The sequence below is a fragment of the Phodopus roborovskii genome, unplaced genomic scaffold, assembly GCF_943737965.1.
Source record: "Phodopus roborovskii unplaced genomic scaffold, PHOROB, whole genome shotgun sequence".
Taxonomy (NCBI): domain Eukaryota; kingdom Metazoa; phylum Chordata; class Mammalia; order Rodentia; family Cricetidae; genus Phodopus; species Phodopus roborovskii.
Genome location: NW_026125397.1, coordinates 968,601 through 995,455, shown reverse-complemented (window position 1 = coordinate 995,455; position 26,855 = coordinate 968,601). Strand labels below are relative to the sequence as shown.

At 39.8% G+C, this 26,855-nt stretch overlaps 1 protein-coding gene across 1 annotated transcript in view; it reads left to right on the top strand.

The window, feature by feature from the left end:
• The first annotated feature begins 518 nt into the window (after positions 1 to 518).
• Heca (hdc homolog, cell cycle regulator) overlaps positions 519 to 26,855 on the top strand; it is a 59,669-nt gene continuing 33,332 nt past the window's right edge. The window contains exon 1 of the mRNA XM_051175327.1: positions 519 to 859. Within this exon, the coding sequence (XP_051031284.1) occupies positions 589 to 859 (271 nt within the window). The 5' untranslated portion in view covers positions 519 to 588. The remainder of the gene's footprint in view (positions 860 to 26,855) is intronic.

Genomic DNA, 26,855 nt, shown 5'->3' with positions numbered 1-26,855 from the left:
TTATCTTTCCCGTGTTGTAACCCTGAGTTCCAGGCAGGTCAGCTGACAACTTCACCAACACTTTACCTGGCAAGTCTCAGACAGGGCCCTCAGAGCACACCGGAAGCCCTGGAGCTTCCCCTCCACGCCCCCGCCCAAAGACGCCTGGATGACGTCACCGGGCGGCGGGCCCTGCGCGGGGCGTGACGTCACGGGGCGGACGGCCCCGCGGTGAGGTCAGCCGGTGGGCGGGGCCAGGCTCAAGCCCCAGTGTCGTCACGGGCAGGGGCGGGCCTCGAGCGTGTCAGCGCAGCCGAATCAAAACAAGCCCGAGACCCGCCTTTTCGCTCAGGCTCCCCGAGCGTGTCGCTCCGCTCGCGGGCCCGTTGCGCCCGCGCGGCTGCGAGCCTCGGGTGGCCGCGCGTGGCCGCGCCGGCTCCAGGAAGCCGGGGAGGGCGCGGCGGCCGGGATGGCGCGGCGCGGGCCGCACGGCGGGGCGGGCGCCTGAGCAGAGCGGCCGGCCCGCGCTCTCCGCAGCCGCCCCAGGCGCCGCGGGGAGCAGCGTCCGTGGGCGCCGGGCACCGGGACACCTTTGAGGGGGCCGGGGAGATGCCCAACCCCAAGAACAGCAAAGGCGGCCGCAAAAACAAGCGCGCCAACAGCAGCGGGGACGAGCAGGAAAATGGAGCCGGGGCCTTGGCGGCGGCGGGTGCGACAGGCGCGGCGGCCGGAGGGGCCCTGGCGGCGGCGGCGGGCTGCGGGGCGGTGTCAGCGGGCGCGGTGGGCACCGGCGGCGCGGCGGGCGCGGGAGGTGCGGCCACGGGCGCCGCCAACGCCGGCGTCGCTGCGGGGGCTGCAGCCGCGGGAGACGCCAAGAACGGTAAGACGACGGCGGCGGGGCGAGCGCCAACTTCCTCCCCGACGGGCGGGCGCGGTGGCGGGGCCCCGGGCGGCGCGGGCGGCGCGTGGACAAAGCGAGTCAGGAAGTGCTCGCCCCGCCCCTCCGCCCCGCCGTGGCTGTCCCTTCGCGGTCCCCACGCGGAGCGGCGTGGGCCGGGCTCGGGCTTAGGAGGGGCGCCCGGGGTTCTGCGGCCGAGCTGCGGTTAGTGATTGCCGCCCGCGCTGTGCTGTCTGCGCAGGCTGAGTCCCGGAGGGTCCCGGGCTAGTGCCAACAAGCCAGGAACGGTGTCCAAGTTAGAGCGGCCGGATTGAAAACTTCCTGCTCACCCCGGACCCACCCGCCTTTGCCCCCAATAAGGAAAAGCCATAATTCCCAACAGATCTAGGCCTGCTTTCTGGATTGCCACATGGGGAGAGGTCAGGGATCTTGACTGCAAGAAGTGTGTCACGCTCTCTGTCTCTGTCTCTGTCTCTCTCTCTCTCTCTCTCTCTCTCTGTGTGTGTGTGTGTGTGTGTGTGTGTGTGTGTGTGTGTCATGGGGAGTGTTCTTTTAATTCTCTGACTCGCTTGAGGAAGGAAGAGAATCTGAACTTGACTTCCGTTCCCAGACTGAAGTTAAAAAAAAAAAAATCCCCTGTATAATTGTTTCACATTTGTTTTTCGAAAGAAGCCTGATAGTCTTATGAGCACCCGAATGGTCTTGGGGGGGGGGCATGTAGGTAATAGCTAAGATGTGACAGGATTTTCGTGACCAAGTTCTTGACTTTTATTTGGACAGCTTTTAAACTTTTCCTTGTCAGGCAGAACTCCAGGGAAGAGAATGCATATTTTAACTGAGAATAGTTGTAATAGTGACATCTGTTCTTTAACGCAATTTTCAGTTGCTGATGGTCTCCTGTTGAACAGGGTATAGCGCTTAGAACTCCACAGTGCTTCCATAGGAGACTACAGGCTGTTGGAATGGAGCCCCACTTGCTGTGCCGCTGGAGTTTTGAAATAGGAAGTTTTATTTATTTATTACCAGGTTCAAACTTCCATATTTGTGAATGTTTGATAATAATAGGCTTGGCTAGCCTGTGCACGTCCTGGCTTTCCTAGCTCTGACCTTTTGATATCGATGTGGCAGAGAGGAAGGTATTTAGGCTCTGAATACTATCGATTCTGCCTTAACCATTTAGAGCTTTGACAGCCGGAGAATGGTCAGTTTTCTGAACCTCAGTTTCTTCATGAACAAACTTGATGAGAGTGGGGGAGCGCTAAACTTAGAGGGTTATTGTGAGGGAACCTTAGAGTGGCCCTTTACTATCAAGTTCCCTGTCCCTGTTATTTTAAAGGCTTATTATGTAAAGATCAGTAAAGCTCGTTGCAAATAATAGATGATTGATGAATAATAGTCATTAGTTATTCATTTAGAACTATTAATCATTTGTAGTGTTACAACTATGCGGGTTGTTACAAGTTAGGAGATGCTTAGTTCTCACGAAGCCTTTGTTCCTGTACTGGTTTACCACACTGAAAGATTTGTGTGTTTTAAAGTGGTTGTAGAAGTTTTTCTTTGGCAGGTGGTGCCTCCTGGCTTGAAAACATTAGGACAGTTATGATGCCCCTGTTACTCTTTTGAAGTAATAAAGTGGTAGATTTAGCAATACTGTGTATACCTGTGTAAAACTATGTATTTCTGATTAGGACTTTATTTTATTAGATGGAAAAATGAAATGGGCCTCCACATTGGATAATCAGAACCTCAGAAGTTGCAGATTGAAGAGCATTAAGCTGAGTTTTATGGCACACATTGTTGGTTCTGGGATGGGTGATGCCTTGGTGAATAGCTCACCTTAACTGGAAGAACCATCTCCATGCTCCTGAAGAGAGTGTTAATGGAGATTCTGAGGCATGCACAAAAATAAATAAGGAAATTGCAGATGCTTTTAAAACTTTAACACACACACACACTGGTGATACTGGTGAATTTTTATAGGAAGGGGCAATAGACATGTATGAACTATTAAGAATCAGCAAAGGTTCACTTTTTTTTTTTTTTTTTTTTTAACTTTTGTGTGTGTTCAAATAGCATACCTGTCCAGGTTAGAAAACAATTTTCTGGAGTTGATTATTTCCTTCTACCATGTGGATTTGGAGTGTTGAACTCAGGTTGTAAGGCTTAGTGGTATGCTCTTACCTGATGAACCATCTTACTGGCTCAAGGCTTAATTACTTTTTATTATTGTAGGGATTAGGGCCTCTCTCCTGTCTCTAGATTAAGGCAGTTATCCCTCCATGGGGGATATGGTCGCAAAGTCCTTTTGTGCACCAGGGATACATCCTGGCTCCACTGTCTGAGGTCCCTTAGACTGCTCAGACCTTCTGGCTGAGACCCATATTCAGGGGGCCTGAGTCAGTCCGATGCTGGCTTCCCAGCTATCAGTCTGGTGGCCCATTAGCTCCTCCTTGTTCAGGTAAGCTGTCTCTATGTGTTTCTACCGCCTGGTCTTGTCCTCCCCTTTCTCTCCTCTTCTTCGTCTCTCTTTTTTTTTTTTTTTGGTTTTTTCTTCTTCTTCCCTTATTTTTTTGTTGGGGGCCCTATTGAGGTTTTTATTTGTTTTCCCTCTCTGGGGGGGGGGGTTTTTTTGGTCCTTTACCAGGGGGTCCAAATTTTGATGGGGGGGGGGTTTTTTGTTTTCCTCTCTTTTTTTTTTTTCTTTTTTTTTTTCAAACAATATTTTTTCCCCCCTTTTTTTTCTCCCTTTCTTTTTTTTTCTTTCCCCCCTTTCCTTTCTTCTCTTCTATTCCCAGCCAGCTCCTCCTCCCCGGGCCGCATGTTTCCCCTCCCTCCCCCTTGTTTTCTTCTACTTCTCTCTCCATTCGCTGTCTCCCCCCCCACTTCCCCTGAACACTGGGGGACTTGTCCCTTCCCACTTCTGTGAGGGACTTTATATGAATCTCTTAGAATACACCTTGTATCCTAGTTCCTCTGGTGGTGTGAATTATAGGCTGGTGATCATTTGTTCTAGGTCTAAAATCCATATATGAGTGAGTACATACTGTGTTCCTCTTTTTGTGACTAGGTTACCTCACTCAGGATGGTTTCTTCAAGTGCCATCCACTTGCCTGTGAATTTCAAGATACCATTATTTTTTTTTGCAGAGTAGTATTCCATTGTGTAGATGTGCCACATTTTCATTAACCATTCTTCAATTGAGGGGCATCTAGGTTGCTTCCAGGTTTTTGCTATTACAAATAATGCTGCTATGAACATAGTTAAACAGATGTCTTTGTTGCATGGATGTGAATCCTTTGGGTATATATGCCTTAGATGGGGATTGCCAGGTCCTGTGGTAAACTAATTTCCATTTTCCTGAGTAACCGCCATACTGATCTCCAGAATGGCTGTATGAGTTTGCACTCCCACCAGCAGTGGAGGAGTGTTCCCCTTTCTCCACATCCTCTCCAACATAAGTCATCACTGGTGTTTCTAATTTTAGCCATTCTGGCAGGGGTAAGATGGTATCTCAAAGTTGTTTTGATTTGCATTTCCCTGATAGCTAAGGATGTGGAGCATTTTCTTAAGTGTCTTTCTGCCTTTTTGATTTCCTCTATTGAGAATTCTTTCTTCAGTTCTGTACACCATTTTTTAATAGGGTTATTTGGTATTTTGTTGACTAGTTTCTTGAGTTCTTTGTATATTTTGGAGATCAGCCCTTTGTTGGATATAGGATTGGTGAAAATCTTTTCCCAGTCTGTGGGCTGCCATTTGTCTTGTCCATTGTGTCCTTTGCCTTACAGAAGCTTCTAAGTTTAAAGAGGTCCCATTTATTAATTGTTGCTCTCAGTGTCTGTGCCCCTGGAGTTATGTTCAGGAAGCGGTCTCCTATACCAATTTGTTCAAGGGTACCTCCTACTTTCTCTTCTAAGAGGTTCAATGTGGCTGGATTGATGTTGAGGTCTTTGATCCATTTGGACTTGAGTTTTGTGCATGGCGACAGACATGGGTCTATCTGCAGTCTTCTTCACACCCTCATCCATTTGTGCCAGCGCCATTTGTTGAAGATGCTGTCCTCGCCCCATTTGTATAATTTTAGCTGTTTTGTCGAAAATCAGGTGTTCATAGGTGCGTGGATTAATATCAGGATTTTCAATTCGATTCCATTGGTCTACCTGTCTATTTTTATGCCAATACCAGGCTGTTTTCAGAACTATAGCTCTGTAGTAGAGCTTACAGTCAGGAATGGTGATGCCTCCTGAAGTTCTTTTATTGTATAGGGTTGTTTTGGCTATCCTGGGTCTTTTGTTTTTCCATATAAAGTTGATTATTATCCTTTCAAGGTCGGTGAAGAATTGTGGTGGGATTTTAATGGGGATTGCATTGAATCTTTAGATTGCTTTTGGCAAGATTGCCATTTTTACTATGGTTATCCTACCTATCCAAGAGCATGGGAGATCGTTCCCATTTTCTGGTATCTTCTTTAATTTCTTTCTTTAGAGTCACAAAGTTCTTATTATATAGGTCTTTTACTTGTTTGGTAAGTATTACACCAAGATACTTTATGTTGCTTGTGGCTATTGTAAAGGGTGATGTTTCTCTAATTTCTTTCTCTGTCTCTTTGTCGTCTGAAAAAAGTAGGGTGCTTATTTTTTTGAGTTTATCTTGTATCCCGCTAGTTTGCTGAAGGCGTTAATCAACTGTAGGATTTCTCTGGTAGAGTTTATTGGGTCTCTTATGTAAACTATCATATCATCTGCAAATAGAGACAGTTTGACAGTTTGACTTCTTCCTTTCCAATTTGGATGCCCTTGATCTCCTTTTGTTGTCTTGTAGCTTTAACTAGAACTTCTAGTACGATATTGACGAGATATGGAGAGAGAGAGCAGCCTTGTCTTGTTCCTGATTTTAGAGGAATTGGCTTAAGTTTCTCTCCATTCAGTTTGATGTTGGCAGTTGGTTTGCTATATATTGCTCTTACTAGGTTTAGGTATGTTCCTGTTATCCCTGACTTCTCCAAGACCTTTATCATGAAAGGGTGTTGAATTTTGTCGAAGGCTTTTTCAGCATCTAGGGACATAATCATATGGTTTTTCTTTTTCTGTTTGTTTATATGGTGGATCACGTTGATAGATTTTCCTATGTTAAACCATCCCTGCATTCCAGGTATGAAGCCTACTTGGTCATGGTGGATGATTTCTCTGATGTATTCTTGAATTCGGTTTGCCAGTATTTTATTGAGTATTTTTGCATCGATGTTCATCAGGGATATTGGTCTGTAGTTTTCTTTCTTAGTTGTGTCTTTGTGAGGTTTGGGTCAAGGTTATTGTGGTCTCATAAAAAGAGTTTGGCAATGAATCTTCTGTTTCTATCTTGTGGAACAGTTTGAGGAGTAGTGGTATTAGTTCTTCCTTGAATGTCTGGTAGAATTCTGCGCTCAATCCATCTGGCCCTGGACTTTTTTTGGTTGGAAGGCTTTTGGTGACTGCTTCTATTTCATTGCGGGTTATAGTTCTATTTAAGTTGTTTGTCTGTTCTTGATTTAATTTTGGTAAGTGACAGTTATCCAGAAACTTGTCCATTTCCTTTGAATTTTCAATTTTTGTGGAATACAGATTTTCAAAGTATGACCTGAAAATTGTCTGGATTTCCTCTGTGCCCGTTGTTATATTCCCCTTTTCGTTTCTGATTTTATTAATTTGCATGTTCTGTCTCTGCTTTTTCATAAATTTGGATAAAGGTTTGTCTATCTTGTTGATTTTTCTCAAAAAAACCAACTCTTCATTGCATTGATTCTTTCTATTGTTTTCCTGGTTTCTGTTTTGTTGATTTCAGCCCTCAAGTTGATTATTTCCTGGCATCTACTCCAAGGGGTAGGGGTGAATTCGCTTCTCTCTGTTCAAAGGCTTTCAGTTGTGCTGTTAATTCTCTTATGTGACTATCCTCTGTTTTCTTCATATGGGCACTTAGTGCAATGAACTTCTCTCGTAGCACTGCTTTCACGGTGTCGCATAAGTTTGGGTAGGTTGTGTCCTCATTCTCGTTGAATATTAGAAAGTCCTTAATTTCTTTCTTTATTTCTTCTTTGACCTAGGTGTGGTGCAATTGCACATTGTTCAGTTACCATGAGTTTGCAGGTTTTCTGCTATTTGTGTTGTTGTTGAATTCCAATTTTAAAGCATGGTGGTCCGATAAGATACAGGGGACTATTCCTATTCTCTTGTATCTGTTGAGGTTTGTTATGTCTCCTAGTATGTGGTCGATTTTAGAGAAGGTTCCATGTGGAGCAGAGAAGAAGGTATATTCTTTTGTCTTTGGATGGAATGTTCTATAAATGTCTGTTAACCCCAGTTGAGACATAACTTCTGTTAATTCTTTTGTTTCTTTGTTGAGTTTCTGATTTGTGATCCTGTCTAGTGTTGAGAGTGGTGTATTGAAGTCTCCCACTATTAAGTGTGTGTGGTTTTATATGAGCTTTGAATTTTAGAAGTGTTTCTTTTACGAATGTGGGTGACTTTGTATTAGGGGCATAGATGTTCAGAACTGAGACTTTGTGTTGATGGATTTCTCCTGCGATGAATATGAAATGACCGTCTTCATCTCTTTTGACTAATTTTGGTTTGAAGTCTAACTTGTGAGATATTAGGATAACTATGCCTGCTTGCTTCTTATTTCCATTTGATTGGAAAATCTTTTCCCAACCCTTTACCCTGAAGTAATGTCTATCTTTGAAGCTTAGATGTGTTTCTTGTATGCAGCAGAAGGATGGATTCTGTCTTTGTATCCATTCTGTTAGCCTGTGTCTTTTTATAGGTGAGTTAAGACCATTAATGTTGAGGGTGAGTAAGGTCCATTGATTGTTGATGCTTGTTTGATTTAGGTTTGTTGTTGGCAGTGGTATTGTGAATATATTAGTTCTGCTTCACCCTTGGTTTCTGGTGTAGTTGAATTATCTGTTGCCTACATTTTTGTGGGCGTAGTTACCTTCTTTGGGTTGGAGTTTTCCTTCCAATACTTTCTGTAGGGCTGGATTTGTAGATACATATTGGGAAAATCTGGTTTTGTCATTAAATATCTTGTTCTCTCCATCTGTAGTGATTGAGAGTTTTGCTGGATATAGTAGCCTGGGCTGGCATCCGTGTTCTCTTAATACTTTTAGAACATCTATCCAGGACCTTCTGTCCTTGAGGGTTTCCACGAAGAAGTCAGGTGTAATTTTGATAGGTCTGCCTTTATATGTTATCTGTCCTTTTTCCTTCACTGCTCTTAATATTCTTTCTTTATTCTGTATGCTAGATGTTTTGATTATTATATGTCGAGGGGTCTTTTTTCTTTGGTCCAGCCTATTTGGGGTTCGGTATGCTTCTTGTACTTTCATGGGCATGTCCTTCTTCAGATTTGGAAAGTTTTCCTCGATGATTTTGTTGAATATGTTTTCAGCACCTTTGAGCTGGGCTTCCTCACCTTCCTCTATGCCTATTATTCTTAGGTTTGGCCTTTTCTTGGTGTCCCACATTTCCTGGATGTTTTGTGTTAAGGATTTGTTGGATTTATGATTTTCTTTGGTCAATGAATCTATTTCTTCTAGTTTATCTTCTGTGCCTGAGATTCTCTCTTCCATCTCTTGAATTCTGTTGGTTATGCTTGTGTCCGTAGTTGCTGTTTTTTTGCCCAGCTTTTCTATTTCCAGCGTTCCTTCAGTTTGTGTTGCCTTTATTTTCTCAGTTTCAGTTTTCAAGTCTTGAACCGTTTCCTTCACCTGCTTAATTGTTTTTTCTTGGCTTTCTGTACTTTCCTTAAGGAATTTGTTCATTTCTTCCACTTTTTTGTTTGTTTTTTCCTCCATTTCTTTAAGGGATTTTCTCACATCTTCTTTGAGGGCCTCTATCATTTTTATGATGGTAATTTTTACCCCCCCCCCCTCCCCCTCCCCTCCTTTTTGTTTTGCTTCCCTTTTGGTTGGGGTGGGCTCCCCTGCTTCGGGGGGGGCCGCTTTTTTCTTTTTTTTGTTGTTTGTTCTCTTTTTTCGCCTCCTCCCCCCCCCTGCTTCTTGTTGTTGTTGGTGGTTCCCCCCCTCTCTCTATGGTACTTCCCCAATGTGCTTATGTGAGTCTGAGAGTCAATATATGTAGCTCTGTGTGGTTCAAGCTCTCTAGGAGGTTTCTCCTCAGACAGGGATCCAGGGATGGGGTCAAGGATGAGGATCCAGAAGAAGATGCCAGCAGGTACTCACAGTGGTCTTGCAGAGATAGGAGGATCTCTGGGAGGGGCCTGGGACTCCAGCAGAGGACTGGAGGTGGGGTCAGAGACCAAGCAGGTGGAAATTACGGGTGGTCCCGCGTGGATAGTCAGGTCTCATTTGTTCAGAGTTGCTCTGAGAAGTCTCCAAAGTAGGGTGGACTGTTGGCTCTACCCTCTGTCCCAGTGCTCTACCAGAGAGGCAGGACCGTGGGTAGGGTGGGGGGGTAGGCTGGCGGTGGGGATGGGTGGGGGTGTAGCAGAGCTCCAAGGGTGCTCTTGATGGGGTCCAGAGACAGGAGCAGCAGGATCAGGGGCCAACCCAGAGAGTTCGGGTGGGGGAGGGGGAAAAAGAGGTTGTAGGGTACAGGCAGCCCAGATTGGGCCCAGACTCACCTCTGGCCAATAGCTGGCAGAAGAGGACAAGGGCTGAGCTGGAACTTGAGAAGGTTTTGCAGGATAGTGGGATCTCACTGGAAACTGGAACTCTCCAGCTGAGTCCTCTTTCTTTGGCAGAGGCCCGGATTTGGGGGTCAAGGATCTTGTCCGCAGGAATTCAGAGTGGACCCGCCAAGGCTCAATTATTTTTTTATTAGTTTTTTTTTTTTTTATTTTACATGTCAATCCCAGTTCTCCCTCCCTCCCTCTCTCCCTCCCTCCCTCCCTTTTACCCTCTCTCCCTTTTACCCTCCCTCCCCTAAGGCTTAATTATTTTTAAATTTTAAAATTACATTAGTTGGACTACTTTAGTTTTTCTAAGTATATTTCAAGTTTTTACTTGTGATACTAGATTTCATTATTATAACATTTTCAAAGCAGTTACTAAATACTTGCATTCTTTTTGCTGTTGAGGCAAAATCTTAACTATATAGCTCATACTGTCCTTGAACATGTTTCATATCTATTAAAAATTTTACATGGTTTGTTCTAATTAAATCAGTTTTTAATCTATATTTGCATGTGAACTTAATGACCAGTTAAAACTAGTAGTTGTTTAAAATTTATAGAGTGGTTTTATGTCCTGTAGGTATAGGGCATTGTAGTTACCAGAGCAGGGTAATGTTATCTCTTAATTGTCCATTATAAGTATAAATAGCTCCTCACTCTATAGAGAAGATTGCTAGACTGAGGAACTTTGGGAGAAACTATAGTATGGTTGGAGTTGAGGCAATTGTATTGCTGTTAAATAAGGATCAGGATAAACAAATAGGCCGAATAGATGTTTATTTAGGGAGAAATAACTTAAAACCTAGACAGATGAACACCATCAAGTTCCACCGGATGCTCTCCTGTTCGAGTCTCGCCAGCAAGAGAGCTTTTCCTAGCTCTTTTTCAGACCTCCTTCCACAGGTCACTTTCGTCCATGGCTCCACCCCCCAACGGGCGTGGTCAGTGCCACAGAAGGACTGTCTCACTACAATTCCCCTTTTAGTCTAAAGAAAAGATTTAGGCTTAATACAAAACTATATACAAAACAGTGAATAACAAGTGTGCTCTAAGAAAAGGAAAATCGAGTACAAAATGACCTACATATCTATCCTAGAGTGAAGGTATAATGGAATTTACAATAGAGTTGTCCTAAGTTGGAAAACGTAAGTTTAGTACTTAATATATCCAACTAGGAAGAGAGAATAATAGTTGTGATAGTTTAATCTTCAACCTCATTAAGACCTGAGAAGGAAAATAATGATACTAAGGTAGACAGGAAGTGCGGATGGGCAACTTCCAAAAGGTGCAGCAAGGACAGAAACAGCAAGCTACCTGGACAGTTACCTTAGTTTTTACAGTAATGTTGGTACACCCAGTTTTGGCTAAGGCCAAGAGAACTTGACAGACCACCACAACAACAGCAGGGAGGTAGAATGGCTGTCTTACCCTGACTTGGCAAGGTCCTGCAGTCTTCTATATTTGTCTCCTGTAAGCACATAGGACTGTATGTCCAAATCAGTGGTCAAGGTGGGGGCAATTCTTTGCCCAACAGGCCATTAGTTGAGGCGAGAATGAACTCCAGCAAGAGCAACAACAGTTTCCTACATATTTTTGGGAAAGTGCACGGTGCTGTCAGGAGCAACAGTGTCTCATGTTAACGGAGTACTACTATTAAAACATTTAAATGTCATGTTTTGTATGTCTATGAAGTGATTGAAGATTAAGTATCTATAAGTGACTAATCTCAAAGGTATAGGAAACATGAGTGAAGATAATCTGTAATACTCAGGAAGTTAGCTAAAAAACTGATTAAAACTTCCCTGAGTAAAGTAGGAACAAATACTTAGACAATATAACTATATACATATACATACATATAAACCCCTAAAATAGAGGTAGAGTAGAAATGTCAAGACAAGAGATAGAACTATAAAGGGCAGCATGATAAATATTCCAAATTGTATCAATATACAAATGTCGTGAATACAAGAAAAGTATACATACATAGAATATGGTAAAAATAATGTGCATAAAACATCATAAGTGGAAAGATTTTACACAGTATAACAAAATATAAACTTAATTTTACATAGCTTACCACATATAAGAATATATAACAATGTAAGCTGTAAAATACTATCTCACTCTTACTCGAATTCACAAGAAAATAGGCTAATCTACCTATATCTCATCTAAACCATACCTTTCCCAACCATTCCCTGTTCCTGTCTAAAACCCCCCAATGGGCGTGGTCAGTGCCACAGAAGGACTATCTCACTACACAATTGAACTGGTTGCTGTTATACATTTGAACAAGAATGCAAAGGATATTGTAACCTTACATTTTAGATACTAAATATAAAGCCTTTTTCAAGGATTGTAGGAAACAGGCTAATGTGTGGAAGTGGCATCGTCTTCCTACATAGTAAACATCTGTGGGCACATTATGATTGTAGGTGGACAAGATTCATCCTTCATTATTTTTAGAATCTAGTAATTACGCAGTAGATCACAAGTGATTTCATTCTGGAATTCTGCCTCTATTAGGCCTCTTCTGTTTTTCTTCAGCTCTAAAAATGTTTGAAAACTTGACCATGGTATATTCAGTTTTCAGTGAGCCTGAATTGTACAAAATTTTATAAATTCCTGTTTCATGACTGGAAAAGGTTCACCATATAATTCCTTCTGAACACCACCTTGAGCTAACTGTACCTTAAGTCACTTGATAGCACTGTGTAGAAGTAATTAGTGTTTGCCTTGCATTTTAGCACCCATTTTAACTTAGTTCCTCAGATTTCCTTGAGCAAGTTATTTAAGTTCTCTAAGCTTTGTTTCTGTGTATGTAAAAAATGTGATTATAGAACCCACCATAAATATGAAGCAAGATATCTATTATCTATTAAATCTATATCTATATCTATTAAAGAGAGTATTTTAGAACAGTCTAAGGAATGTATAGTATTAGTTATTTGTCTTAGATTTTGGAAAACAGTCTCTTGAAAGAGATTTATGGGCAGGAGGTTTATTGTGGAGTGCTCTTCATTAGTGGGAGAGGGAAGGAGGAGGATTGAGCAGAGGGGAAAGTTGACCTGTGTTGTAGGCATACCAGAGATAGGATGGCTTTTCAGTGTATTTAAACCTTGAGCTGTGAGGACAGGGACTTGTGTCTGTTTCTGTCTGTCTGTCTGTCTGTCTGTCTGTCTGTCTGTCTGTCTGTCTGTGTCACACAAACTCTCTCTCTCTCATCTGTTATTGGTCATTTGGATTTAGGTTGCTTCCTTGGGGTTGCTTCTCTGCTGGAGAACTTAATGTGGAGAGGAACTTGGTTTTTTTTTTTGTCGTTTTCCAGGCTCTTCCTCTAGACTAGCAGTGCTGTTCACTAAGGGCAGTGTAGGATAAATAAATGTCTCACTAACTGATAAATAGGTTTCATGGGTCAGACTGAGGGATAACCACTGTATATTATTTTGATGGAATCATGTATCAGTTTACAAGTACACTTTTTTTTTTTGAGTACTACTAATTTTCTATTTACAGGATTTGTCATTTGTATTTTTTGATCAGTAAATAAATAAATAAACAAACATACCTTATAGCCAAGTCTGTAGTATACTTCTGATGGGTTTTCCCTTTTAGACATTTATTTTATTGATACATTTACAAATTACCTGTATGAATCAGAAGGAAAATAAAGGAGTTTTTCTTAAATAAGCCTGTTTTTCTTCTTCTTTTTCTTTGTTCTTTCTTAACCCCCCCAACACCACTTTTTTTTTTTTTAAGCCAGTCTTACTTGTAGCCCAGGCTTTTATCAATTATGATTCCTTTGCTTCTGCCTGCTAAGTTTCCAAGGGCATGAATAACGGGCATGAATAACAGGCATGATCACAGTACCTGGCTGGACATTGTCTTGAAGTTCACCTTTGCAGTAGGATTGATGGAAATACTGCCTCACACATCAAAGATTGCTCGTCTCTTGTTACAGGACTGGTGATTAAATTATAGAAATTAAACTTTGAGTGTCAGATTTCCTATAAGGCTAATAACAAAATATTCCTCAGAGAACTGAAGATAGATATGTGCATGCTACTAATCCCAGCACAAAGGTGAGTAGAGAATTCTAGTCAGCTTGAGCTATGCAAGAATCTGCCTCAAAACCATAACCCAAAACAAAAACCAGGAGATGAAATGTGGCAGTTATCTTGTAGCTTAGTTGTCTTATGAATTTACTTCAAGCTTTTAGTTGTGCACAGCTAATTAATTTGGTTAAAGAACATGAAGGTAACCCAAAGAATATGTTAAGATAGGGAGAAAATCTGTCCTGAGGATTATGGTGAATATTTCCCATACATTCTGAAGAGATTTATTTAAAATAGTGACTCTCAACCTTCCTAATGCTGTGACCCTTTAATGCAGTTTATTATGTGGTGACCTGCAACCATAAAATTACTTTTATTGCTATGTCATAACTGTTATGAATTATAATGTAAATATCTTACATACAGAATATCTGATACATGACCCTTGTGAAAGGGTCATTTGATCCCCCGTCCCCACAAAGGGGTTGAGACCCACAGGTTGAAAACAACTGATTTAAAATATTGTGTTAGCTTGGAGATGTAGCTCAGTGATAGAGTAGCTGCAGAAGGGCAAGTGGAGAAAGAAAGAAGAGAGCCTGGAGAGATTGCTTAATGGTTAAGTTGTTCTTGAAAAGGATCTGTCTTTGATTCTCAGCACCCACATAGGGCCCGCCACTGTCTGTGGCGGATCTGACACCCCCTTCTGGTCTCTATGGCCCATGCATACATGAGGTACACAGATGACATATAAACCAGCAAAAACATCCAATGCATAAATTAAAAATACATAAATCTAAAAAATATTAAGAAAGAAAAAAGTTGTGATATTCCAAATTCTTTTCATATTTCCAGTCAAACATATAATCCCTCCACTGAAAGATTACAAATGTTAGTATTTTAACATACCTTTCAAACAATTTTCTTTTTCATGTAGGCTTTTTCCCTAGGAAGAACTATTTAAGTTTTCTCTTAAAGATTTTTCAAAAGTCATTTTAATTCCATATCTGAGTTATAAAAAATAATAGTAGAATTAGAAGAACTAAGAAGATTAACGCAGAAATTAAATACACAAAAAAGAAAAAATACAATAATAAAAGACTCTGGTTTATGAATTCATTTTAAAAATGAGTCTGTGTTCAGCTGTAATCCTCATCCCAAGATTTGATCGTGGTTCTTTTATTAATTTAAATTTTATTTTATATACATGAGTGTTTCTTTATGTGTATGTTTGTGTACTACTTGCATGCCTAGTACCTGCAGAAGGCAAAAGAAGTCATTGAAACCCTAGGAACAGACAGTTGTGAGATGCCATGTGGGTGCTAGAAATCAAATCTGGGAGCCATCTCTCCAGCCCCCACAATTCTTTTGTTTTATTTATTTGTGAAGCAAAATATGTTTGTGATTGCATGAGATGCTTAATTCATAAGAAAATCTATTATAGGATTAAGAACTATTACAGAGTAGTTCATTAAGGTCATTAAGTTATAACACTATTGGTCAGCTACTATTCTGTTTTCTTTTGTAGTTCTCCCAAGGAAAATAATAAGTTTTACCTTCAGTAGAGTAACCCTTATAAGGAAAACAAGAGCTTTTGTGTATATAGTTTCTTTACTGTTCTTTATTTTATTCTGAAGGCCAAATTTACCCATAGTATAATTACCAAATAACTTTGTGTTGCAAAGTTGTGTGTTATTCTTCAAAGTAGTAGTATAGCCATCAGGTTCTATTCACTTGGAGCTTAGTAAAATGCCCATTTATTAACAAATATATCTTATGATATTGGCCGATGTGTAATGTCTAAGTTCTAAAAATATAATCATTGCTAATTGTAGTTGCATGTATATATGTACATACATATATATTCTTAAATACAACCTTCTTAGTATGTTAGGCATATGTTTGTTTTTAGGACTGGCCATTTGGAATTGGGTAATCAGTTAGTGTAGTCTTCCCTGGGAAAGACTATTTCTTCCACTTCAGCATTCCTTGGTTCTTATGATCAGTCCTCACCTTTCCTCTATGAACTTTGGTGTATCTCTTGTTGTTCTTGTTCAGCTTATGTTGATGACAATGCATGAGTGCAGTTCCATTGTATGTATGTATGTATGTATATGTATGTTTGTATTATTTTTCGTTATTTTACATAATTGATCCCAGTTCCCCCTCTTGTTCCTTTTCTGTTCTATGTGTGAATATCTTGGGTTCCTTCTTGTATCCTAGGTTCTCTGGTGGTGTGAATTATAGGCTGGTGATCCTTTGCTCTTTATCTAAAATCCATATATGAGTACATACCATGGTCCTCTTTTTGTAACTGGGTTACCTCACTTAGGATGGTTTCTTCAAGTTCCATCAATTTGCCTGCAAATTTCAAGATTACATTCTCCCCCCCCCCTTTCCAAGTAGTATTTCATTGTGTAAATGTACCACATCTTCTTTATCCATTCTTCAGTTAAAGACCATCTAGGTTGCTTCCAGGCTCTTGCTACATTTACAAATAATGCTGCTTTGGACATAGTTGAACAGATGTCTTTATTGCATGGATGTGGATCATTTGGGTATATGCCTAAGAGTGGAATTGCCAGGTCCTGTGGTAGACTGATTCCTATTTTCCTGAGGACAGCCATACTGATCTCCAAAATGGCTGTACAAGTTTGTACTCACACCAGCCATGGAGGAGTGTTCCCCCTTTTCCACATGCTCTCCAGCATAAGCTGTCATTAGTGTTTCTCATTTTAGCCATTCTGACAGAAGTAAGATGGTATCTCAGAGTTGTTTTGATTTGCTTTTCTCTGATGGCTAAGGATGTTGAGCACTTTCTTAAGTGTCTTTCAGCCATTTGGGATTCCTATATTGAGAATTCTCTATTCAGTTCTATACCCCACTTTTCGATAGGGTTATTTGGTGTTTGGGTGACTAGTTTCTTGATTTCTTTGTATATTTTGGAGATTAGTCCTCTGTCAGTTGTGGGGTTGGTAAAGATCGTTCCCCAGTCTGTGGTCAGCTGTGTCCTTTGCCTTACAGAAGCATCTTAGTTTCAGGAGGTCCCATTTATTGTCCATCTGTGTCTGTGCTACTGTTATTTGTTCAGGAAGCCATCTCCTATACCAGCTCGTTCAAGGCTACCTCCCACTTTTTCTTCTAAGAAAGTGTGGCTAGATTTATGTTGAGATCTTTGATCCATTTGGACCTAAGTTTTGTGCATGGCGATAGACATGGGTCTATTGCAGTCCTACCCTAACATTAACCTGAACTGGAACCCTGAACCCCAACCCTAAAAATTCCTTTTGTTGTTTTGGATATCCTGGGTCTTTTGTTTCTCCATATAAAGTTGAGTATTATCCTTTCAATGTCAGTGAAGAATTGTGCTGGGATTTTGATGGGCATTGCATTGAATCTGTAGATTGCTTTTTGGCAAGATTGCCATTTTTACTATGTTTATCCTACTTTCCACTTTCTGGTATCTTCTTTGATTTCTTTCTTTAAAGACACAAAAGTTCTTGCTATATAGGTCTTTCACTTGTTTGGTAAGCGTTACACCAAAATATTTTATGTTGTTTGTGGCTATTGTAAAGGGTGATGTTTCTGATTTTTTTCTCAGCCCCTTTATCATCTGTATATAGTAGGGTTACTGTTTTTTTTTTTTTTTTTTTTTTTTTTGAGTTAATCTTGTATCCTGCTAATTAGCTGAAGGTGTTTATGAGCTGTAGGAGTTCCCTGGTAGAGTTTTTTGGGTCACTTATGTAAACTATTATATCATCTGCAAATAGTGAAAGTTTGACTTCTTTCCAATTTGTATCCCCTTGATCTCCTTTTGTTGTCTTACTGCTCTAGCTAGAAAGAAGTTCAGGTACAATATTGAAGAGCTATGAAGAGAGTAGGCAACCTTGTTTTGTTCCTGATTTTAGAGGAATTGCCTTAAGCTTCTCTCCAACAGTTGGCTGTTGGTTTGCTGTATATTGCTTTTAATATGTTTAGGTATGTTCCTGTTATCCCTATGTCTCCAAGACTTTTTATCATGAAAGGGTGTTAGACTTTGTCAAAGTCTTTTTCAGCATCTAGTGGTCTTATGATTTTTCTTTTTCAGTTTGTTTATGTGGTGAATTACATTGATGGATTTTTGTATGTTAAACCATCCCTGCATCCCTGGGATGAAGCCTACTTGTGATGATGGATGATTTCTCTGATGTGTTCTTGGATTCCATTTGCCAGTATATTTTGAGTAGTTTTGCATCAATGTTCACAAGGGCTATTGGTCTGTAGTTCTTTCTTACTTATGTCTTTGTGTGGCGTGGGTACCAAGGTAATTGTAGCCTCGTAAAATTAACCTCTGCTTCTATTGTGTGGAACAATTTGAGGAGTATTGGTATTCATTCTTCTTTGAATTTCTGGTAGAATTCTGCACTGAAGCATCTGGCCCTGGGCATTTTTTTGGTTGGGAGGCTTCTGATGACTGCTTCTATTCATTAGGGGTTATAGATCTGTTTAAATTGTTTATCTGTTCTTGATTTAATTTTGGAAAGTGATAGCTATCTAGAAATTTCTCTATCTCCTTTGAATTTTCAAATTTTGAGGAGTACAGGATTTCAAAGTATGACCTTAGAATTCTCTGGATTTCCTCAATGTCCATTGTTATGTCCCTTTTTTCATTTCTGATTTTGTTGATTTGCATATTCTCTCTCTGTTTTTTGGTTAGTTTAGATAAAGGTTTGTCTGGCTTGTTGATTTTTCTTGAAAAATTAATTTTTTGTTATATTGATTCTTTGTGTTGTTTCTTAGTTTCTACTTTATTGATTTCCGCCCTAAACATTGATTATTTCCTGGAGTCTACTCCTTTGGATGAGCGCAGTTTCTGACATTACTAGGAAACATAATCTCAGAGCAAACTTTCTGATCCTCTGGCTCTTACAATCTTTATGCCCCCCCCCTTCTGCAGGGGTCCCTGAGCCTTAGATGTGGGACTTGTTTTGTTGATCTATCCTTTGGGTCTGGGCTCTACAACTGTATTTTGATTGGTTGTGGACTTAAGTAATTGTCTTCATCTATTACAAAGAGAACTTTCCTTGATGAGGTTAAGCATTATGCTTAAGAGTGGGTATAAGGAGAACTATTTAGAATGTGTTAGAGATTATGCTGGTTAAGTAAAGTGATGGTTGTAGGTTCTTCTCCAAGATCCATGACTTCACTAGCCCCTAGTCGTTGGCTAGGTTTCCAGTACCAGACATGATGTCATGCTTGTTGAACAAGTCTTAAGTCCAATTATAGAGCTGTTGGTTACTGCCAAGGGATGAGTGGAGTGGCACTACTGTTCCTTAAGGTTATCGTGCCATATTGGTTGTTGATGTCATTCATAGATGTCATAGCTGGGCAGAACTGTTGTTTGCTTTGTGCCTTTGGAAGCTTTTATGGTGACTTCTGGTACTAGTCCTCAGGGAAGAAGCACTCAGGTCAGTTCCAACCTGGGAGCCTCTGAGTCCTGTGCCAGAAATGCATGTTGTCTTCAGGAATAGGAACTTAACCTTCCACCTCCACGAGCAACAAATGGCAAAATCAAGTTTGTAATGTTTGGGACAATTGCTGGTCAGAGTCTGTCTGCTCTATGGATTGCTTTTTTTTTTTTTTTTTTTTTTTTTTTTAAATCGAAGCCTCCTCAAAGGGCAGAAAAGATAGAAAGGGTGCACTTACTCTGTCATTTTTCTAAGGATATTAATCCCATCTATATGGTTGGTCACCTCCTAAGAACTAGCTGGCTTCTTAATGCTAGTGCATTGGGAATTAAATTTCAACAACATCAAAAAAGTTTTAGGGGAGACCTACGTTATTAAACTACATCTCTGATTTACCCGTGGGCTTGTTATGTTACAAGATAATCGTTCCAGGTATGTTGGTGCACACCTTTAATCCCAGCACTCAGAGAGCATAGACAGGCAGATCTCTGTGGGTTTAAGGCTTGCCTAGGCTATAAAGTGAGACAGGACCTTTAAAAACAAAGTAAGCCTATTTTTAAATGAATTTTAATACACAGGTTATACCATAGTAGAGTTGTGTCAGTTTGATATTGCTCTGCACGATGCCTTTTCTTCATGGTCTTTCTATTCCCTTATTCTTAGTTTTACAACTATGCTGGAGAATTTCTCATACACCTGAAAGTCTCAACAACAGGAGAGTTCTGGATGGATTTGTTGCTGAAAACAGATGCTGTCCTGCTTAGGAGAGGTTGGGGATTCGGTAGCTCATAGGGATTCAACAAATTATGTACTAATGGCAGATAATGAATTAGTAACTGTTGATAATGAAGATGCAAGGACAGACATTGAAATTATGTCTTGCACCATTCTAATGTTAATGCTGAAGATGACTTTGGCATTATATGTATTTTTATTTAAGCAATGCTTTGACTATAAATAATCTTTCCTTGTGCCATCATTTCTCTCCAGTTTAACTGGAAACAAATCAGATGACTTGGGGAAAAAAAAAAAAAAAACAAGATGTGAAACAGTTATATCTTCCTTACACAAAAATAAATGCATTTTACTACAGTAGCAGCTGTGAAATGAAGAGCAGAAGCATGTGTAGTGTAGTATTGCTTTAACTATGGGGATTGGGGGTGAAGATGGAGAGGTGAAAGGAGCATGTGAAGTTGATGAATACTGATCTATTTAGGCAACAACCAGAGTTCATTCCATTAACATGTTCATTGTTTTGTTCATTCACCCATCTACTGGACCCTGTGTTCTAAGACTGGAAGTATACTGTTGAATTATACTTGGGATCACCATACTATTGAAGATGTTCCAACTAGGAGGAAGTGAGAAAGCCCTTGAATTTTGTTTGCTGTCATTTGATAAGGCTGTGATAGATGGGGCTGAATAGTCAATTTGGCTATTTGGTAGCTAGTGAACTACCCAGCATCTACCAAAGATTTTAGTCAGGGACAGCTGCAGAAGGATATTACCACAGGTCATTAATAAGCTTGTCAAGTAACTGTGTATTTTAACAAGATGCTTATAATTGGATATAATAGGTTGGGATTTGGAAGTCAAATCTGTCGTGGCTCTTTGTGATTTTCCAGAATGGCAGCAGACATGTGACATCCGTGTTCTCTGACCCAGGAAAGGTTAGCTAGTTGAGGTTAAGGCTGGAATTAAAGGCCAAGGGCAGAAGCTTAGGACCCAGAGGCATATGTTTTTCTGACCTTCCTCGAAGGTGGTTAAACTTCCGTGTGGTCATTTTATTTTTATTATCCTCTTATTACCTCTAAAATAGTAAACTCTGGTGAGAGGCAGTGCTACCATTTTATAAAGAGTGCGTGCGTGCGTGCGTGTGTGCGTGTACGTGTGTGTGTGTGTGTGTGTGTGTGTATTTTAACTTTATTTCAGAAGCTTTCATTTCTCAATGTTTAGTTGAATAGCAATTTGTTTTATCTCTATTATGCTTTAGCTTGAGAACTTTTTAAACTGGTAGTGTTTATAACACTTGTAAATTATGTTGTAATATATCAGATGTGGTAAGGAAAGCAAATTATTTGTACGGTTATACTTAAGAAGAGAAGACTTGAGAATAATCTAAGAAAAATATATTGAGAGGGAGCTTTAAGAAGACTTAATGAGGAAGTGTGAAATGTTAATTATATAATTGCTTAGACTGCATTTGATAATTTAGCATTGTTCTCAGATACATTCAGTAAAGTATAGTTCATGGTGAAATTGTTAGGAAGGATAATATTTCCCCTACCTTCTTAGGTTCAGGCCTTGAGGGACTGCAAACTAGATTGCCACAGAACTATGTGGAATGAAGTTTCAGATAGAATTTGAGGCTCACTTATCAATTTAATGGTAAAGGAGTAAATGGAGAAAGTCATTTATTTTGTAGAATGATAAATGGGCTTGTATAATATGTGGAAAATGTCATAGATTTGTGATGGTGTCTCTTTTGTGTGGTGTGGAGACCTCTTCTGGTAGTAAGAATCAGCTTCAGTAAGGAGATTGTTGGTAATTGAGTTATTTTGGTGGGAAAAGGGGATAACTCTGCTTCTAGGCAGATAAGAGACTTCCAAAAACTGAAAGCTTTCAACTCAAAATACTTTCATAAGGAAAAATTTTTGACCATAATGGCATATTCTGAACTTTCAAAGTATATTGGCACTCATATCAGCCTGCCAAAAAGAGCAATTATAGATAGTAAAAGATAACTCATATGTCATAATTCATAATTTTATTTCCGTCATTTGACAGTTCACTAGGCGCAGAATATCCTTAAGGTATAAGCCTGTATAAAACCAATCAGGAGGATGAATTCTGGTAAAATTTAATAGGGCATCAGATTACTATTGTAAAATCAAGGCATGCTTTAATGTGCGTTTTTCCCTAGAGGTAAGTATAGGTTTGTTTATACATTGGGTCATATCTCTTCAAGTTGTAAGAACATAGCAGGAAGGCCTTTCTGGTGTTGAGGTGGAATCACAACCTCTGACATTACTTAGTGAGCATTCCCGAGTGTGAAGTTCATTTCAACATGACATTTCATAGAATTCTATTATAATAAAACTTACTACTTGTTATGACTAACACAGTGTCTGGACAGAAATGGAAACTGGGCAATGTACAGAATTAAGTCCTAGCTGCTTTTTATTGACAGCATATGTAGCCTGTAATTTGAGAGACTGAGCCTGGGATAGTTGGCAGCAGTTGTTAATGAACAAATATGATGAGTCTAGAGCAGTGATAGCAGAAGTCATGGAGAGAGCCTGGCGTTGAAAAGTAGAAGTGTCCTTCAGTGCTTGAAGAAGAAATACACATATCTAACACATGGGGCAGCTCAAAATTGTTCTTCCAAAGGGTTTTTAGCTTTGTGTCTGTGTTCTTACCATGCAGTACTTGTGGTAAAGTGGAAGGAAATAAAGGCCCATCATGAGAATAGAATCTTGTCTTTTCTCCCCTTTCGCTACCCCTTTCTCTCCTCCATTGCTGGGGATAGAACCCAGTGCTTTCTCATACTTGCAGGGTAACCATACACCAGTGAGCTGTACCCTAGCCTGTGGAATATTTCTTTTTTTTTCATATTGTCTGGCATGAATTCTGAACACTATTTTAAAAAATTTCACTACTTTTCAACATTGACATGGAGTTCCAGTCACTTTGAGAAAGAATAGCCACCCAGAGTGGAAAGGAAGGGAAACTGATTCCTGAACACTGACAACATGACCTTGTATATGGAAAAATTCTAGTGACCACATATCAAAGATTAAAATTAGTAAATGAATCCAGTCAAGTTGCAGAACATAAAATCAACACATAGAATACTAGCATTTTTATACACTAACAGTAAATAAACTAAAAAGGAAATTAAGAAAAAAACCCATTTATAATGCCATAAAAGGATTTCAGTATTTATAAATAAGTTTCACCAAGGAGAATAAAAAAAAATATAGCCTGGAAATCACAAAACATTGCTACAAAAAAGATAATGAAGATAAGTAAATGGAAAGACAGTCAATGTTCATAGATTGGAAATTTTTAAAGATTTATTTTTATTTTATTTGCATTGGTGTTCTGACTGCATGTATGTCTGTGTGAGGGTGTCAGAACCCCTGGATCTGGGGTTACAGACAGTTTTGAGCTGCCATGTGGATGTTAGGAACTGAACCCAGGTCCTTTGGAAGAGTATCCAATGCTCTTATCTATTGAGCTATCTTTCCAGCCCTGGAAAATTTTTATCTTTGGCAGTCACGTTAATGAAAAAAATCACATCTTATTTGCATTTATAGTATCACTAATGAATGAACATATTGTCTGTATATTGGTCATTTCTCTTTTCCTGTTAGTAAAGTTTGTTTGTTTGTTTTGGTTTTTTGTTTGGTTTTTGTTAACCTCCCCCCCCCCCATAAATGCAATCCTCTGAATGCATACTCTGATTTGTTTGCTATTTTTTTTATTTAAAAGTTTTTGTGTTTTATTGATTTTTTTTTTTTACAGTCTTTGTATGTATGTTAGTTCAGGATTTTATTTTGCACCTGTTCTCTTTTACTATTTGCCTTTCAGCTTTAAGTTGGTCTATACTAGCTAGAAATGTTTTCATATGGTTATATACTATTTATATAGAGACAGAGCCTCTAGTAAAATGGGAAATTTTGAAAATTTGTGAATAGCATAAAATTAATGTACTTGAGACCTTTGGACACTTACTGGTTGCACATTAATGCTTTTAAGTTCATGGATTTCTGAATACTTTGGGTGTGTCAATGTAGTTAGCGATCTGACTTAAGTTCCTACTGCCCTTCTCTATGACTCTATTCATATGACTCTATTCATCCCCGGCCACTGCAGTTTAGTGGACAGCTGAGCTCAGTGTTCAACACCTGACTCTCAGAGTCTCTGCAGTTTTATGCCATCTAAGTATCATATTGCAGCTGGTAGATAAGTCTCCTGTTTCCTCTTCTCATGAACCGTGTTGCAAACTGAGGCCTCTTAATGCCAAATTGCCTATTCTTGGATATAAAAAACTTAAATTCATAGTCAGAGGAAAGTTTCATTTTTCTCATTCAGGCACTTGAACAGAAATGGTATGTGTATGTTAATAAAATAATAACAAGTGCTCATTTGAATCAAGGGTTTATTTATGCAGTGTGCAAGATGCTGATCCAGGCGACTCTACACCTTAAATATCAGTGATTTGGAAAAGGCTCCCAGACCCACTGAATAGTCTAAGAGTGTAAGATGGAGAGTACAGTTTAGAGTTGTACATTGGCCTTGGCATTGCAAACTTTGCAAAGATTACTGAACCTTTTCAACCCTACTTTTCTTTTTAAAAGTTGCACATGCTTCTCTATCTCTCTGTGTATATGTTTTCTGAAGTGGTGTAGTATGTTGAGCATTGTTCTATAGTACACATAGGTCAGAGGACAATTCTGGAATGGGTTCTCTCCTTGAACCTTTGTATCAGTTTCTGGGATCAAATTTAGGTCATCAGGCTTGCATTGTTGGGTGGCAGTTACCTTTATCCACTCAACCATCTCACTGGCCCTAACCTGAATTTTATATAGAGAAAAGCCCTCTGCAAACCATAAAACTGTTTGAAAAAGCAATCTGTTGTGACATGATCTGGGGTTTCAGTGCTTTCTAGATGAATTTTTCCTTCTCAGTTTGTGAAGGAGGGTGGCTGCTTTCCAACTAGTGATGAATGCATACTCTGATTTGTTGGAAGTATCCAGGACAGACCTTGGCCTTCCTCCAAGGAGTTCACAGGGAATGCTAATCTTCCAAAATTCATGCATTAGTTTTGTAGGGGGAGGGGGACCTTGTTTCTCTACAGATTTGGGTATGAGAGCCCTTTTTGTGTAGATTTCCCTAGAGAACCTTCCTTTTGGTTTCAAGAAAAACCAGGTTACTTGAGAGTCTTTCTAGAATTTCTCCAAAAGGGTTTATGCTATAATTAAATTTCTAGACTTTTTTCTAAATTAGTTTATAAATGATACTTCATTTTTTCCCTTCCAGTTTTGAAATGAATAATTTTGAGTGTTGGAAAATGGCCATAGTACCAAACTATCTGTTTCACAGAAGTCAGAACATGAATGTTTAGTAATTGTAACCTCCCTAGGTTAAACAATCACAGGGAGTCTGTAAGCTGGCACTTTTAGTTTTCCTTAGAACATTTTAGGACCTAGTCTTAAAAGGTTTATCATAGCAGGTCACATTGAATGTATATGTGTGTGGTAAACTGCTAGGCCAAGGAGACATAGTCATGACTGATTCTTTGGATGTTTTCACATTCACTGAAGTATGTATAAGACTTAGACATGCCTTCCCATTCTACAAGCCTGTTTTTTTTTTCTTTTTAAAATTTTTTATTTAATATTTTTTTCTTATTTTACATATCAATCCCAGTTCCATCTCCCTCCCACCTTACCATGCTCCCCACAGGATCCCCCCCAATCCTATCCCCTATCCACTCCCCAGGGAGGTTGAGGCCTTCAATGAGAGAGCATCAAAGTCTGTCAAATCATTTGGGGTAGGGCCTACGCCCTCCCCCGTGTCTCTAGGCTAAGGGAGTATCCCTCCATAGGGAATGGGCTCCTGAAGTCCATTCCTGCACTAGGGATACATCCTGGTTCCATTGTCAGAGGTACCATAGACTTTCCCAGGCCTCCTAAATGAGATCCAATTTCAGGAGATCTGGGTTATGTTGGTTTCTAAGCTGTCAGTCTGGGGTTCATGAGCTCCCCCTTGTTCAGGTCAGCTGTTTCTGTGGGTTTTTCCAGCCTGTTCTTGAACCCTTTGTGCATCACTCCCTCTCTGCAACTGGATTCCAGGAGTTCAGCTCAGTGTTTAGCTGTGGGTGTCTGCTTCTATTTCCATCAGCTATGGATGAAGGCTCTAGGATAGTATATAAGGAAGTCATCAATCTCATTCTCAGGGAAGGGCATTTAAGGTAGCCTCTCCACTATTGCTTAGATTGTTAGTTGGGGTCATCCTTGTAGGTCTCTGAACATTTTTCTAGTGTGAGATTTCTCTTTAAACCTATAATGGCTCCCTTTATTATGGTATCTCTTTTGTTGTTCTTTTCTGTTCTTCCTCCAACTCAATCTTCCTGCTTCCTCATGTTCTCCTCTTCTCCCCTTCTCTTTCTCCAAAATAAGTAGTAGTTAGGAGCAAGCCTTTTCTTGTTGTAACAGATTCCTTCTTCTAGTGCCACACATCAGTACACAAATTAATAAAGAGGAAGGCCACTGAGAAGCTGAATGCACTTGAGTATATGATGAAAGGGTCCTCTCTGTGTTCAGTAGTTGTTTGTAGACTCTGCATGAAAGGATCTCCTTATTTCTATTCTGTGGAACTATGTCATTTTTAAAGAAACATTAAGAAAAACGCATGGATCGTTTTCTCTATTTTGATAGACTAAAGCAGCCAAATTTTGGGTCTATATTATCCATTTGGGTCTTAACATGGCTTAAATTAGAAAAGAAAAACAGGAATTTTCCACCTTAGGGAGGTTATTAATTTGTCTTTCTTACTGGTGTCAGCACGTTGGAACTCAAGTGGGAATTTAAAAGTGGGTATTTAGTTTGAATTTGAAGCTAAGTTGACTTTTATGTTTTAATTGAATTTAAGAACAGAGTAGGCCTATATAGAAAATAGAGAGGATATACTGAGATAACGTTAAAAATCTATGATGTTAAATATAGTTGTAGATGTGCTTGGCTTCAGGCTGTTTGTTTCTGTTTATTTGGTATGAAGTTTTCATCTTTATTTCTACCAAAT